The sequence below is a fragment of the Typopeltis vanoorti genome, chromosome 19 (genome assembly GCF_054136105.1).
Source record: "Typopeltis vanoorti isolate ZY-2024b chromosome 19, IOZ_Tvanoo_1.0, whole genome shotgun sequence".
In the NCBI taxonomy this organism is placed as follows: domain Eukaryota; kingdom Metazoa; phylum Arthropoda; class Arachnida; order Uropygi; family Thelyphonidae; genus Typopeltis; species Typopeltis vanoorti.
The window spans coordinates 6,373,959-6,389,623 of record NC_143567.1 but is presented as its reverse complement, the minus strand read 5'-3'; the positions used below and the strand labels follow the sequence as shown (position 1 = coordinate 6,389,623).

The window sequence follows — 15,665 nt, the reverse complement described above, 5'->3', positions numbered from 1 at the left end:
TGTTTTACAGCATCATTCCAACTGTGTGATCCATAATAACACATATTTCTCTTATACCATTTACCAGGTTATCCTACTACTGAAGTCATCCACCCTTCTGTAATTATTCTTCCTCTTGCTTGCCACACAGCTGAAGAATTTCCTGAAATTTTCCTTTGGCCTGAATGTGAAATCTTCTCTCTCTTCATTACTTTTTCGTTCTTTACCATGTTTGTCACTTTCCAAGCCAAAATTTTAGATTTTTCAAGCATCAGATATTACTGACTATCTCATATCTTCTCTACTATCTATTTGTTTGACTCTTGACATACAGAAATATGTCAAATTTCTGATACAGTTACACACTATGTCAGATGTATCCTAAGTTTTCATGCTCTCTAAATTTCTCTCCACAGGTCATCATTCCATGTTATTGATATTAGTTGACTAGAGCTTACCACAATAACCTTAAAATTCATCATAAATTCCTTCTTGATAGTAGCTTTTTACTTTGACTACTTCCCAAAGTCAGTGCTAGTGATCATGCTGTCAGTAATGAGGTATCATTACTGACAGCAGTAATGATACCTCATTCACAACGGCATCTTATGAGGAAACAACTAAACTCAACCTCATATCATTTATATCACATGTTTTATGCTTAAAATAGTAATTCCTCAAACTCTATATATTCCCTTTCTTTGTTTCCATTGTTTCCTAAAATCTCCTACCAGAATCCCTCCTTTTAAATGACCAACCAATTTATCTACACATTTCATGATCCCCTCTACCTTCCCAAGCATACAGTATAACATCATATTATATGTTATATGCCAGAAAAATAAATGCTTTTTATTTCAGTCTCACACCAAACAGCCTCAAAGTCAACAATTTTAATATTTTCCACCTCAACAGGCATAATTCCTATGATAATTAACAGTAATCCCTATTTATTTTTTTCCTTAATTAACTGTACTCCCATCTTCTTGTCCTTCTGGGAGATTCTATATCCTCCAATTTCTGTTCCTGCCTGTCTATCATATTTAAAAGTTATCCAAGTTTCATTATACCAATTGTCCTTGCATATACTGCTTCAATCAATGACAAACCCAGTTGTCATATTTTTGGTACAACCTGCTTTATGTATACAAATATAACAATTTCATTCTGATGTCATAAGAGCAACATCACCCCACTCTCTCTCCTAGTTCCTATTTTACACATTTCTCTCTCCATTTTGACCACTCTTGTTTCCCTATTACTTACTCCATTCATGACCTCACTCACACGCAATCCATCACTATGCTGTCCCATAATCTGATTTTCACTCTTGTGGACAGGAAGTTGAAGTTCAGAGGGCATACTAACAAAGTAGCTAGAACAGATCAAAGGGTTACCTGCTGACTGAAGAATACATCAACAAGCAGAGACAAGTTTATTATATCTCTTTGATATCCCCATCTGGACTACTGTGCACAGATTTGATAGTCAACTGGGTTTCCTGGGGATGAGGTGAAGAGGAGTTGAAGATTTCAATGTTGCAAAATGTAAGATTTTAAAATTTGGAAAACAAAGATGGGATGCAGAATTTATGCTTGGTGAGGATATATTGTTGGAGGTGAAGGAAATAAGAGATCTGGGGGTGATAGTGGATAAGGATCTAAAATTTAGAGGACACATAGCCAAAATTGTGAAGACAACACAAAGACTTCTGGGAATGATGCGGGGGACACTGACATGTAGAAATAGGGAGATTCTTGTTCCGTTGTAAAAGGCTTTGATTAGGCCACACATGGACTATTGTGCCCAGATTTGGTCACCTGGTTTTCAGAAGGATGAAGAGATGTTGGAGAGGGTCCAAAGGCGACTGACTAAGGTAGTTTCTGATCTCCGGAATGTTGAGTATGAGGAAAGATTGAGAAGATGTATTTTGCTGAGTTTGGTGGACAGGAGGAAGAGGGGAGATACGATAGAGACCTACAAGTTGGTAAGGGGTTGTTATAGGATCAATGTTGGAGTAGTTCTACAGAAAATAGTGGGAAATCGGGGAGAACAAGAGGTCATCCCTGGAAACTGTATAAAGAGGGTGTGAGTAGGGGAGTGAGAGGCAGGTTTTTTTCATGCAGAGTTGTAAATGATTGAAATGCCTTGCCTGAGAGTGTGGTGTTTGCAAGGAGTTTGAGTGTGTTTAAGACATGGTATGATGAGCTGTGTGTGTGATAAAGGGACCTCCCAGATGAGTCTTTGACTCCATGAAATCTTGGGGATAATAATAATAATAATAATTTGTGAGTTACAGAAATTTATTCATAGGTAAAAAAGAGGAGATATGATAGACATATAAATTACTTGGTTTTTACAGGAAAGATCCATGGAAATTGAGAAAATGTGTGTGTGATTAGCAAGGAAGGGAAGGCTAGTTTTTTTGTTTTTTTTTTACTGGAGAGTGGTAAGTGAGCAGAACGGGTTGCGAGAGTCAGTTGTGAGGGTTTCATCAGTGAGTTTATAATGAATTATGACAGGTAATGCCTGAATGATAGTCATTGCTTGAGGAAATGTTCAGGATCACCCTTGATGAGTCTATGGACTCCATGGAGATATTCATGTAGTAGTAATATTAGTAATAATAATAATAATAATAATATATACACATATATTACAATTGTATTAACAAAAGAGAAACCCATACCTAGCTGATACTGTGGTGGTGAAGGAAACACAATCATTTACAAATGTTAAAGGAGAAGACCCTGTCACATCTTCCCACTGTGCTTTGGTATTTCCACCTACATAGAATTAGGTTTCTTAAAAAAAAGATAGTAGTATGATGGTTGCATAAGAAAAAAGATTCATCAACACTGATCTTTTAACAAAATTTTCTAAAAACTATTTTGCTATCATGTAAACATTTTTTTAAACTGAAAAACAGTTTCAGTTTCAGTTTTAAAATTAAAATCAGCTCTATAGTAAGCATTTATATTTCACTTGATTAGCAAAATTATTTTTACAGATAATTTTGCTAATCAAGGTTTAAAATCAATAAATATAAGAGACACAATGCAATTGTATTTTGAATAACCACAAGGAGAAGAAAGAAATGTAACAAAGGGATGGGTGTGTGTGTGGGGGGAAGAGATTGAAAATATTCATGAAGTATGAATAGTGAAAGGATTAAATATCAATTGTTCTGCTGTACAAGAAATCTTGGAACCTCTGTGATGGTCAAATTTCCCACCATTAGCATCTGCTATTTGAAAACTTCTTTGCTGATGGAGCAAAGATATATTAAAATAACTTTCACAGCTTACGTGTGTAACAAAAAAATATAGAATTTCTTCAAGAATATTAGCAAAGACATTTGAATATGTAATACAATCAGGATAGTTCAGCTGGAAAAGTAATATCTATGAAGAGAATGAATAGCCATAGAAAACTCTCTATCTCTACCATTGGCGAATTAATTTTTAAACCATTTGTAAGATACTTTGTTTTCACCATCATTTAACCCTCCTTTTGGGACTGCTATGTGGATGATCTATTTTCCATTCGGCTTCATTCTTAATATGAAGTAATAACCCTTCTATATCAAAAGCAGCAGTTTTACATATGCATATTCAGTTTACTTTGAGAAAGGGGGGTTCTGATAGTTTACTTTCTTAGACATCCTACTTATCCATATTACTTTTCAATAAATACAAACTGGCAAATCACCTGAGGATAAATTATAAACCTCGGGCATCTTGTTAGTTGGTATTTTTTTGTAAACCTACTTTCACTGGCAGATATGCACACCAAAGTTAGCTCTGTCCATCATGCTTCCCAGAAGATTGGAGTTAAAATGCATTTGTTTCTCTCCATCTTATAATAAGAGCTTTTCAGAATCAAATGGCTATCACTCCTCATCATATTCAAGAGATACTGGACTCTTACAATTCTTACAATTTTCAAAAGATACAGGATCAGATGAACAACTCTGAACCAGTCAGCAAAATCTTTTTCAGAAATTTTTTCAAAATTTCTAATCTTTTGCCCAGTATAAAAGACAGATTTCTGCCTCTACTTGGTATTTATCAGCTACCTTGTGAATTCAACATACTTTAGATAGACTGGATATCTATGAGAGGGAAAAAAAAAAGTACTGAGTACCATAAACTTCAAAAGGTAGGCTGCACAAACAGGGTGTTGAGACCGAACACAGTATACAGTAGAATAATGCTCCCAAAAATTTTCGGGATATTCTAATCTTCAGCAATTATTAAAAAATGATTATCTAGTTGATGTGATCCAGCTAACTTGTGGCACTTACTGTTACTGGCTAATTGCCTATTTACCTTGCATTCTGCTTCTAAAATTGCTTGTTTGCTCCACAATGATGATGTACTATTAATATTGTCACTAAAATGTTTGCAGGTTGAATTATTTGCTTTCTTGAAGGGGATAGTTTTTTGGGACACAACCAAAGATATTGTGTAGTTTATAAGTAGTATTGGGTGCTGCCCTTTGAAAGATATATTTTAAATATTTTCTTTCAAGATTTAGTGCTGCAAGAGATCTGCAATATTTTTGTGAATTTATAAATGAAATTGAATTTACTCTTATAATTTATAACTTTTAAATGATATTTTTAAATTGCATAAAATGAAACCTACAAGGAACACTTTGCAATTAATTGACTAATAGATGTATATGATTACATCTATTAGTCAACAACAGCAATCCTGTCTGAAAGTTCCTTCCCACATGAATAAGACATTGATGTGCTCATTTGTTGAAATATTATTTCAATATTCCTGCAACGTTGAAAGTTTATTTTTCACTTGGTTAGACTATAATAAATTTAGTTTAATCCTTAATCCAAGTGTGAGCAAACAAAGTTTGCACCTGAAAGTATCTTCAGGACTGGGGTAAGGTGGTACAACACCGGGCAACTCGTTGTGGAGCAAGGCTTTGTTTTGCATTATGGGAAATACTGGGATAAGAGTGATGTTAGCTTGCTCCACCTTTGCAATGAGTTGCTCGGTGTTGTACCACCTTACCCCAGTCCTAAAGATACTTTCAGGTGCAAACTTTGTTTGCTCACACTTGAATAAAGGATTAAACTAAATTTATTATATTCTGGCAACATTTTGTTTCCTTTCAACATCTGAGAAATGTAATGAAAAGGACTGACAAATCCTATCTCAGGATCCCTATAATTATGGTTTTTAACTTTTAAACTTAAAGTATTATCTTTTATACTAATGGTCATTCCCCCCCCACAAAAAAACATACATTTCAGTGCTAATATTTACATAGTTCCAAATTTTGCACACATTTTTTCTTTCCTTTTTTTTAAAGCAATTATATAATTTTAAAACTAGAGTTACTTTATTCACATTTCGTTTGCTTTCAAATCCAACATGCCTCCGTAGTGCAATTGGAAGAACGACGGTTTGTTGCACCCTTCGATTAGAAAAGGACTAAGTTCGATTCTCATCATGACGGGAGGAATCTTTATATGGACTTTTTTAATTGAAGGTGAGTTAGCTGATCTCATACGGAGGTAGCAGGGTTTTTTCTTCCGGAAACTTGGGTTTTTCATCCCACATACAGACAAATTGGCCCTTCAAAACACAATTTACAGACAAAATTACGAACGGTGGTGTAGTGGTTGTGGGTGGTAGATGGCGTTAATGTAGGTGATTGGTAGTAGAGGCTCTGTGTAGTAGTGGAGACGGAGAGTTGTACAGTTGGTGTCCTCCCGCGATGAGTCTTCGAACTCCTTGTAGGTGTCATGAATAATAATAATAAATTTTTTATGGCAGATTGAAAGAATTACAACGGAACTGCTTCTAAAAGTACATAATGTATTCTAATTTTAAACTCTCTTCCAGTAAATGTAAGTCGGTTGCAGATTTGAATAAACAGAAATAGTTTCAAACAGCTTAAAGTTTGCTGATAGTGCATCAGCTATGAGCAGATTGATATATCATATATCAGCAGGTGTCTGCACATTCACAGCTGAGTCTCATTCAGTTGTGAATGAGACTTAGCATGTAAACACATAAGTAACCTATTACCTCTTCCTTTTAGATTCCTCTCCTTTAAAACCCAAAGTCTAGCTTAGGTATGTTGACGATGTTTTCATGATCTGGCCCCATGGCCACCAGACACTTTCCTTAGCCGCCTAAACAAACAACACAAACAGTTCACAACTGAGATTGAAAAGCAGAACACACTTCTGTTTCTAGATACACTTGTCACATGTCTGCCTTCTGGCAGTCTTTGCTTTACTGTTTACCGGAAACCGACCAAATATACACATAAACTCCTAATAACACACCACCCAACATAAAAACTAGGTGTCATTAATATTCTAAAAAACAGGGCTTTGAAGATTTGCTCCAATTAACAAGCGCTTAAAGACGAATTTAAAGTTATCAGCAATATTTTCCTAAAAAATGGTTACAGCCAAAACATTATTAACAAAATTCTCTACAAGACCTCAATAAAAAACAAAGATAAACCAGACTACAATAAAACTATAACCATTCCTTACATTACAGGGACATCAGATAAAATAAAAGAATACTACAGAAATACAACCTCAAAGCCACCTTTAAACCGCCTGCAAAATTAGAAAGCTTACTCAACTCATCCAAAGACCCATTTAATATACATTTAATATACTCCGCTGGCCCACCCTGGAGTATATCGTATTTATTGCACCTATAATCTACCATATATAGGGGAAACAGAACGCACAATTCCTATCATAAACACATTAAATAAAATAACTATGGTGTAGCTGGCCTTTCTGATTATGCCCTGAACACTTTACACAGAATTGACTGGAAAAGCACCAGTTGTTTACATCACACCAAAACATGGTATGAACATAAATTTAAGGAAGCCTGTGAGATTCTTAGCAATCACCATAATCTGAACAATAATGATGGTCTAAAAATCCCAAGCATATGGAAGGCACATATTCTACCCACAGAACCTTTCCCCATAAGAGTTAACTATAAACAGGACTGTAGATAATCCTGAATCTTAAATCTAATATAACAATTATCATGTTAAATTAGAACATCATTGTTACTGTAAGAAAACTATCTATATGAAAGAATGTTTTTCTTATGTTATCTTAAATAGAATTTAGCTTTGATATAGTTTCTAAATAACTAATTAATTTTATGTTTTTTTTTCTTTTTTAATATTATATATATAATTTTTTCTTTTATTATATTTTTACTAGAGGTTATGCCAGTAGAATAACCATTGATCAAATCATTGTCTGTTTAGCATACCATGTGAAATGCAACTCAGCTTGTCCTTGTATATACTCCACATGATGACCTTAATATGAAGGTCAAAACGTCAGGAAATTAAAATATTCATAACATGCTTGTAAAGTCCATAATTTCTAAAATGAATGCTGATCACCATGCAACACTAAAAGACTATTACCTCTTGTTTGATATTTTACTATGAAAAATTAACTGGCTTGATTAAAGCCCTTTCTTCATCATCATCCAATTCCTGACATTTACCCTCAAGGTGCCATTAATACTCTAAAAAACATGGCTTTGAAGATTTGCTCCAATTAACAAGCGCTTAAAGACGAATTTAAAGTTACAGGTGTATAGGATATGATAGTACTACATGAAAAACTTACATCATTACTAACCTACAATTTTCTGCCAAATCAATCTGTTACCTGTTAATTGTTAACTGACAGATCTTATATTTATATATCTATCTTCTAAGGCTTTTTACCATATCAATCCACCTATATCTTGGACTTTTTCCTGCCAACCTGGTAGACAACACTTGTTTGGCTAATCTTTTCTAGCCCATTCTGTTTAAGTGACCATACCACCTGAGATTAGCTCTGCTAATGCATTCCTGGATGCTGACATTGTCAAGTTCTTTCCTAATATCCTCGTTTTTAATATGATATTGCCATCTGTTCATGCACCTAATCTTTCTCAGGACTCTCATATCTGCGGTCTCTAGTCTTTGGTCAAGTATTTTACTTCTGACCCAGCTCTCAGATCCATAAGTTAAAATTGGTTTGAACACTGTCTTGTATACAGCTAATTTAGTGTTTTGACTAATTTCTCTCTTATTCCATATAAATTTATTCAATTGACTTCCTACCATACCAGTTTTGTTGATTCTGTTGTCTATTTCCATATTTAATTTACCATCTTCACTAAAAATCATGCCTAAGTAGCTGAAAGTTTCTTGTTCTATAGGTTCTCCATTCACAATGCAGCTGATATTTTCAATGCTTCTGCCTATTTTCATTATCTTTGTCTTGTTATTGCTGACCTTCATACCATAATCTATCGCAACAGTTATTCAATTTAGTCAGGGAATCTTGCAGACTTGTAGCAGATTTATTTAGAAGTATAACATCATCTGCATAAAGCAAGGAGCTGACATTAACAGCTTCAATTTTGATATCAGGTTTAATACTACTTTATTTCATAATGTAATCCATATAGATAATGAATAACAGAGGTGATAATGTACATCCTTGTCTCACACCAGCTTTAACATTAAACTATCTTCCTGTACTTCCTTCAATTCTAACTGCTGACTTACAACTCAAATAAAGACTAAGTATTGCTTGATATAATGATTCACTTACACCATACAACTGTAGCGTTTTGAATAGCTTCTCTCTTGGCACCTTGTCATATTCTTTTACCAGACCTACAAAACCTAAATACAGATCTTTGTTACATTCCCATGACTTTTCAACTATTTGTTGTAAAGCGATTATCTGATCCTGACAACCTCTATTTGGCCTGAATCCAGCTTGATCCTCACCAAGCTTCTCTTTCGCAATCCCGCAACCGTTTCTCAAGTATACTGGCATAAATCTTACCAGGAACACTCAGTAGAGAAATACCTCTGTATGTCTCACATTTACTTTTATTTCCCTTTTTATATATGGGTACTATTAGAGCTCTACTCCAATCATCGGGAATTCATCCTTCTGTCCAGGCTTTCTGAACTATGCAGTGCAGTCACTGTAAGACTTTTATACCACCATACTTCAGCATTTCTGGTCGAATATCATCTACTCCTGCTGCCTTTCCACATTTCAGACTTTTAATGGCTTTTTCTACTTCAAGCATGGATACATATATTCCTGATTGCATGCATGGTCAGTGTTTTTTTTTATCACTGTGCTCTCATCGCTGCTAGTTTCATTTAGCAATTTTTCAAAGTAATTACTCCATACTTCAAGGTTATCTTTTTCTCCAGTTTTCATATCACCTTTATCATCTCTAATTCCTTTTACAGCACTCTTTCCTCCATTTCTGAGCTTCTTCAAAAACCTCCAGAATATCTTGCCACCTTCTTGATATTTATTTTCTATGTTCTTAGCAAAATCTTCCCATGACTTTTGTTTAGCTAGTTTTACAGTGTTTAGCTTTCTTACATTTGTCTCTGTAGCACAAGCTGACTTATTTGCCAGGAACTTTTGATACACTTTCATCTTTTCCTTCACTGCCTCTTTAACTTATTGTGTCCACCAGAGAGTTCTGATTTTTCTATCCTTGAAGACAACCTCACCTCATGCCTCTCTGGCTGAATCAATCAGTGTTTTCTTCAAGGCTTGCCACTGAATCTCCAAGGTTCGATTGCTGTTCTCAAACTCTTTCATTTTTTCTTCAATAATATTTGTGTATTTTAGTCTACAGTTCACATCTGAGAGCTGCTCAACTTTTATTCGCTTTAAAACTTTCTTACATGTTATTCTTTTCAATATGAAATTCAATTTTATCCTGCTCAAGACTAAATAGTGATCGCTTCCAATTTCAAATCCTCTGTACACTCTGGTGTCCTGCACCAGGGAGAAAACATCACTATCAACAATAACATAGTCAATGAGACTTTTCTTATTCCTTGCTTCTTCTCTCCATGTGAATTTGTGCACATTTTTATGTTGGAACATGGTGTTAGTAATAACCAGTCCATGTCCTGAGCAGAAATCCAACAGGTATTTGCCGTTATTATCAGCTTTGCTCTTTTCTCCAAATTTTCCCAAAATATTTTTTTATGCCTGACAATCATTTCTTACTCTGCTATTTAGATCCCTAACAAGGACCAACTTTTCCTTTTTCATTATGTCAGTTGCTTTCTCTAAAGCATGAAAAAATTTCTCTACTTCTATCTTAGTAGAACCTTCTGTGGGACTATAGGCACAAATAAGTCTCATTGTCCAGTTTCCCATTCTCATATCTGCCCACATCACTCTACTTGAGACTGCCTGGCATTCAAGAAGATTAGCCTCGTATTTAGTGTTGAATATTGTGGCTACTCCTTTTCCTTGATTGTCATTGCCTGAATATAACATTTTGTATTTATTGCTCAGAAAGAGCTCACCAGTTTTGTTCTTTTTTGTTTCAGTCACCCCTATTATGTCGATCTGGTACTTATTCAATTCCTCAGCTAGCTCCATTTTTTTGCCATTCAGGCTTCTTATGTTGATAGTACCAATCTTCAATTCTGGTGATATTAATTTCGGGTGTGTTTTAGGATTTGTACCAGTAGCTGATTTTTTGCTGTTCTCCCTGGTTCCCTGGCCTTGATTAACCGGGTGACGCCCCAGTCAGCATGAAATTCTATCATGTTGTATCATCATTTAATATTGTGGTTTAAGCCAATAAGAATACAATTTGGTCGGCTAAATCCCAAATTGGCAGCCCATCCTCGTTCGTTTAGTATTCAGGTAGATACCTAACATGGTGCACCACGAGAAGGTGAGGATTGGACATTAGTTCAAAAGCCCTGGTCGGTTCTCCATATTCCTTTAAAGGCTATGTGGAGGTCTCCTCTCAGTTATATAGCTTTGACCCTTAAGCACCGCCGAATACCTTTCTTTCATTGATTCAAATTGAATTAACATTCAATTTGAATCAATAAAAGGTCTTCTCTGATATGTTTTGCTGTCTTTATGGTTGATAGCATCTGCAAGAAGATATTTAACAAAACAATAACCTCAAATGTTTCCAACAGCTGCTCTTTCCATAAACTGAAAAATGCCAGACTGACAGTTAAATCATGCCTAACATATCAAGTGCAGTCTGCACATTATTATGCAAACTCTGTTATGAAATGAAGTCATGAAATATGCATCTTTAGTTTCTATTTTTTTTATTATTTATTTTTAAATGGTTCCTATCCACGAAAGATTATTATAAACCTGAAGTACATTTTGTACCATGGAGAGGATAAGGATCTTTTTTGCCAAGTTTTTTAAAATCAATTTTATATATTTTTTTGTAATTTTTTTATTTATTTTTATTATTTTATGGAATCTCCATAGAGTCCTGAGACTCATTGCAAGAACAAGCTTAAGTAGCACATGATGGAAGGAATTTGTACCATCATCCAAGAACAAACCCTGCTCTAGGACCAAACATGGAACTTTTTCACGCCACTTCAGGCTCCAATAATCGGAGAAGTAGTCTCACACAGGGCAATGAAATTCATCTCACACCTAAAGACAATCACAAACATCCATGCCCATAGTGGGAATTGAATCCACAATCTGCCAGCTGGATAGTGCATACCCTAACCACTTGGCCAACCAGGCTAGTATTTAGTGTGTTGTGTGAGTGAATGACATCGGAAGACTCCTTGAACAATCTGATAAAAGTATCTTCTTCTAAGTAACAGATGGAGGAAGCTTGTCAATCTACCACTGATGATGTTCCATGAGAGTGTGTGAGACGAGTCTCCTTCTTTCTTCTCTCTTATTTTCATATTATCTATAAGTTATTTTTTATAGATTTCGAAAGTTCTTCCAGTATGACCCCACCAACCTTTTCTCAAGAACTAATCTTGTCAGGATGTTTGTAATGCTATCTTTAGGGGAATGCAGAAACTTTGTAAGGCATTAACTAGTTTAAAGGCCATTCTGACAGTGACTGATATTATTAACTTGGCTATTTTTCTTGATGTGCTGCCAACATGTGGTACGGAGACCATGCTTTGTAATAGATTTCAGAGTTAACACAGACCAATTCATCAGAATATAAGTTCCTTTAAAAACTTCGAATAGTCATTTTGGAAGAACTGACAAAAGACAATTTGAAGTTTTTCTCTTCTTTTAATTTCATCACGCTCGAGTATATTTAAGGGCCTATTTTTCAAGGATCAGATGTTGCCTTGCAGGAGACTTTGAATAGATTGTATGAGTAGGCAACAGTATGGAATTGTCAATTCAGCGTTGCAAAATATAAAGTTCTGAAATTTGTTAGGCAAAAACAGGATGCAAAGTGTACACTTTGCAGGAAAATTTTGGAGAAAGTTGGAAGCGATAAGAGACCTTGGAGTGGTGGTGGGCAAGGATCTGAAATTCAGAGGTCACACTGCACAAGTGCTAAAGACATTACACCAGATTATGGCAATGATGCAGAGGACCATAACTAGTAGAAATAAAGAGGTTCTGGTTCCACTGTATAAGGATTCATCAGGTCTCATGATTGTGCACAGATCTGGTCCCCTGCTTTTCATGGTGATGAGGATATATTGGAATGGGTCCAGGAAAGACTGACTAAGGTGGTAATTGGTCTTTCGGATATAGGATATAAGAACAGATTGAGGGAATGCAGTCTGCAAAGCCTTGTGAATAGGATGAAGACAGGGGATATGATTGAGACTTTTAAGCTGGTAAAGGGTTGTTACCAGGTTAATGTTGAAAATTTTTTTTGTAGAATGGGGCAGGGGAGTAGAGCTAGGGGACATGCCTGGAAGTTGTATAAGGAGGGTGTGACCAAGGTCATAAGGAGTAGGTTCTTTGCATGGAGAGTGTCTGGTCAGTAGAATGCTTCGCCTGACAGAGTGGTAAATGTAGATACACTGAATGAGTTTAAAGCACAGTCTGATGGGCTTTCTGTGTAACAGTGTTTGCCACCCATAATGAGACTTCAGACTCCACGGAGGTCTAGTGTTAATAATAACAGATTCAGAAGGATATGAAGCTTCTGCTCATGAAAACTCACAGCTAGAGAATTTTCAACTGTCTGGGAAGCATAATGGACGACATATCCAATATGTTCTAGATGAATGAATGGTGTACCTTATAGCTACCCTTTATTTTCCAGGTTTTACCCCCATATCCTCTTAAAGATGTCGCAAACTGAATTCAAGATTCCCTTTGGCTCTGACACATAATGTATTGTGCTTTAGCCAGAATACATTCAAAACCTACAAAGTTTGATGTAGTGAGGTATATCTATGAAATACATCCCATGCTTTGTCTTGAGCTTTTTTTTGCTGCCTCACATTTGAGATTTCCATGATTTTAGTTAGAGCAGAAACCAAGATAGTGGTTTTGGAATGTCACCACCACAATATACACTCTGACATGTGTTTGGATGACTGCGTGAAAGTTTATTCTCATCAGCTCAGTCAACATTTTAACCAAGGCATCCATGAATGTGAAATATGAAAGTACAAAGATGTAAATGCATCTACATATGTTCAACGGGCCACATAAAAAGTGAAATATGGCAGAGGAATGGATTGTGACATAATTGCAGATATTAAAGAATAGGAACACGAAAGAAAGTACTGCTCCTGTTATTTACAAGAGAGAGCCTGTTATTGTCAAAAACACATTCAACCAGGCAAGCCTCTCACACTGGTGCTCGCATTACTCCAAGGACATTATAATCTCCAGTAAGCAGGATGGTAGATCATCCAATAAGCAGGATGGTTAACTCACACTAGGCAATGAACATGTTTGGTTATTAGTGAACAGGCATTTGAAAAAAGAAAATCCTTTCTCAAAAGACTGGATGGTACAGCTCACTACTGTCTGGAGAATAAAATTTATTAACTACAATAAATAATATGTTTTCAATAATAATTATTAATTTTTATGCTTTTTGCCCATTTTTCTTTTAATTTTTTTCTATTTTTCTTTTTTGTTTTTAATATATTTTTTTTATTCTCCAGATAGTAGTTAAGTCTTCTTATTAATGTGACACCTCCAAGGAGTTGAAGGTCTCATTGTGGAAGGGCACTCTACACAATCTACCATTTTCATTATGTAATCTTCCATCTACATATAACAGAATCTAATTAACTACAATCCACCATCTAAACACAACACTGTCTATCACCTGTATTACTTGCCTATAAATTGAATGTGTACCCTGGCTGATTTGCCTGAAACTGTAAGGGGGTGTCCCTTGGGCAACGGTGTTAACACCGGCTGATCCTTCTGCTCCAGAAGCAACTTTTACACATTTATTGTGCCTAGAGCTTTTAATCTATCTATTTAAAATGACTCCCAGAAGATGGGACAAGATTTTATCAGAGCATAAAATGAAGATAATTTCTGTGAATATAGAGGATCTCTCAACACATAAAGAACTCTTACATAAACTTTGTCAAGAATGAAATTGTGAAATACTGTGCATACAGGAAACACACAGAGATATAAGAGGATGAAGAATTAACTATTTCCAAGGATTAACTCCCGAGATAACTGCTCTACTGATAGAATATGGCAACTTATTTGAAAGAGATCCTTTTAGTGATGAAGCTATAGCAAGGGGACAACAGGTTGTTTTATCCATATCTGAAGCAAAATGGAAACAATGGATAAAGCTAATGAATGAAATACATATGGCAAGGAATAGCCAAAAAGCTTGGAGGCAACTTAGATGCCTCAGCAATGACCCAAACAAAACTTCAACACATTCTAATGTCTCAGCAAATCAAATAGCACACCAACTTCTTAAAAGTGGGAAACTTATAAATCTGGTTTGAATACAAAAGACAGGACTTCAGTGTATGGAAAAGAAACAAATATTTTCTCCAAACCTTTTACAATGGAAAAACTTAATAGGGCAATTAAAATTTGTGAGAAAGGAAAAGCAGCAGGCCTGGATGAAGTTTGAATAGCAAATCAAGGACTATGGTCCTGCGATCAAAGACTGGATGCTGAATTTGTTCAACAATTGTACTGATACCTGCAAAATATCCAAAGTTTGGAGAAGAGCTAGAGTTATTGCAATTCACAAATCAGGGAAAGATGCAAGTGATCTCAAAAATTATTTTATTATTATTCAGGCCTCCATGGAGTCAAGAGACTCATTGTGGGAGGTCATTCATCGGAAACACAAAGTCTATTATACAACTCCTTGAACTCACTGACCGTTCTTGCTCTCACCACTCTCTCAGGCAATGCATTCCATGGTTCAACTACCCACCATGCAAAGAAACCACTCCTCACCCTCTTGCTCACGGCTTCCTTTCATAACTTCCAGGTATGGCCCCTTGTTATCACTCCTTCCCACTACTCAACCAAGCAACCCTATAACCACCTCTCAACAGTTTAAAAGTCTCAATCATATCACCTCGCCTTCTTCTATCCACCAAACTCTGCAGTCCACATTTCCCTCAGCCGATCCTCATAACTAACATTGTACAGTCCTGAAACCATCTTTGTTATCAGCCTCTGTAGCCTTTCCACAGTTAATTTATCCCCTTCAAATCCTGGGAACCAAATCTGAGAACAATAGTCTAAGTGTGGTCTGATCAGGGTCTTATACAATGGAATGATCTCTGCAGGTCAGCATCCTTCTCAGTATTGCAGCAATCCTCTGGGTTACCTTCACCAACTTCACGATATGCTCCCTGAATTTCGGTTTTCTATCAATCAC

At 35.7% G+C, this 15,665-nt stretch overlaps 1 protein-coding gene across 16 annotated transcripts in view; it reads right to left on the bottom strand.

The window, feature by feature from the left end:
- LOC150095834 (uncharacterized) overlaps positions 1–15,665 on the bottom strand; it is a 1,527,755-nt gene that overhangs the window by 436,275 nt on the left and 1,075,815 nt on the right. For all 16 annotated transcript variants that reach the window (XM_090409494.1, XM_090409490.1, XM_090409495.1 and 13 more), the window contains one exon: positions 2,669–2,765. In XM_090409494.1, the coding sequence (XP_090265620.1) occupies positions 2,669–2,765 (97 nt within the window). The remainder of the gene's footprint in view (positions 1–2,668; positions 2,766–15,665) is intronic.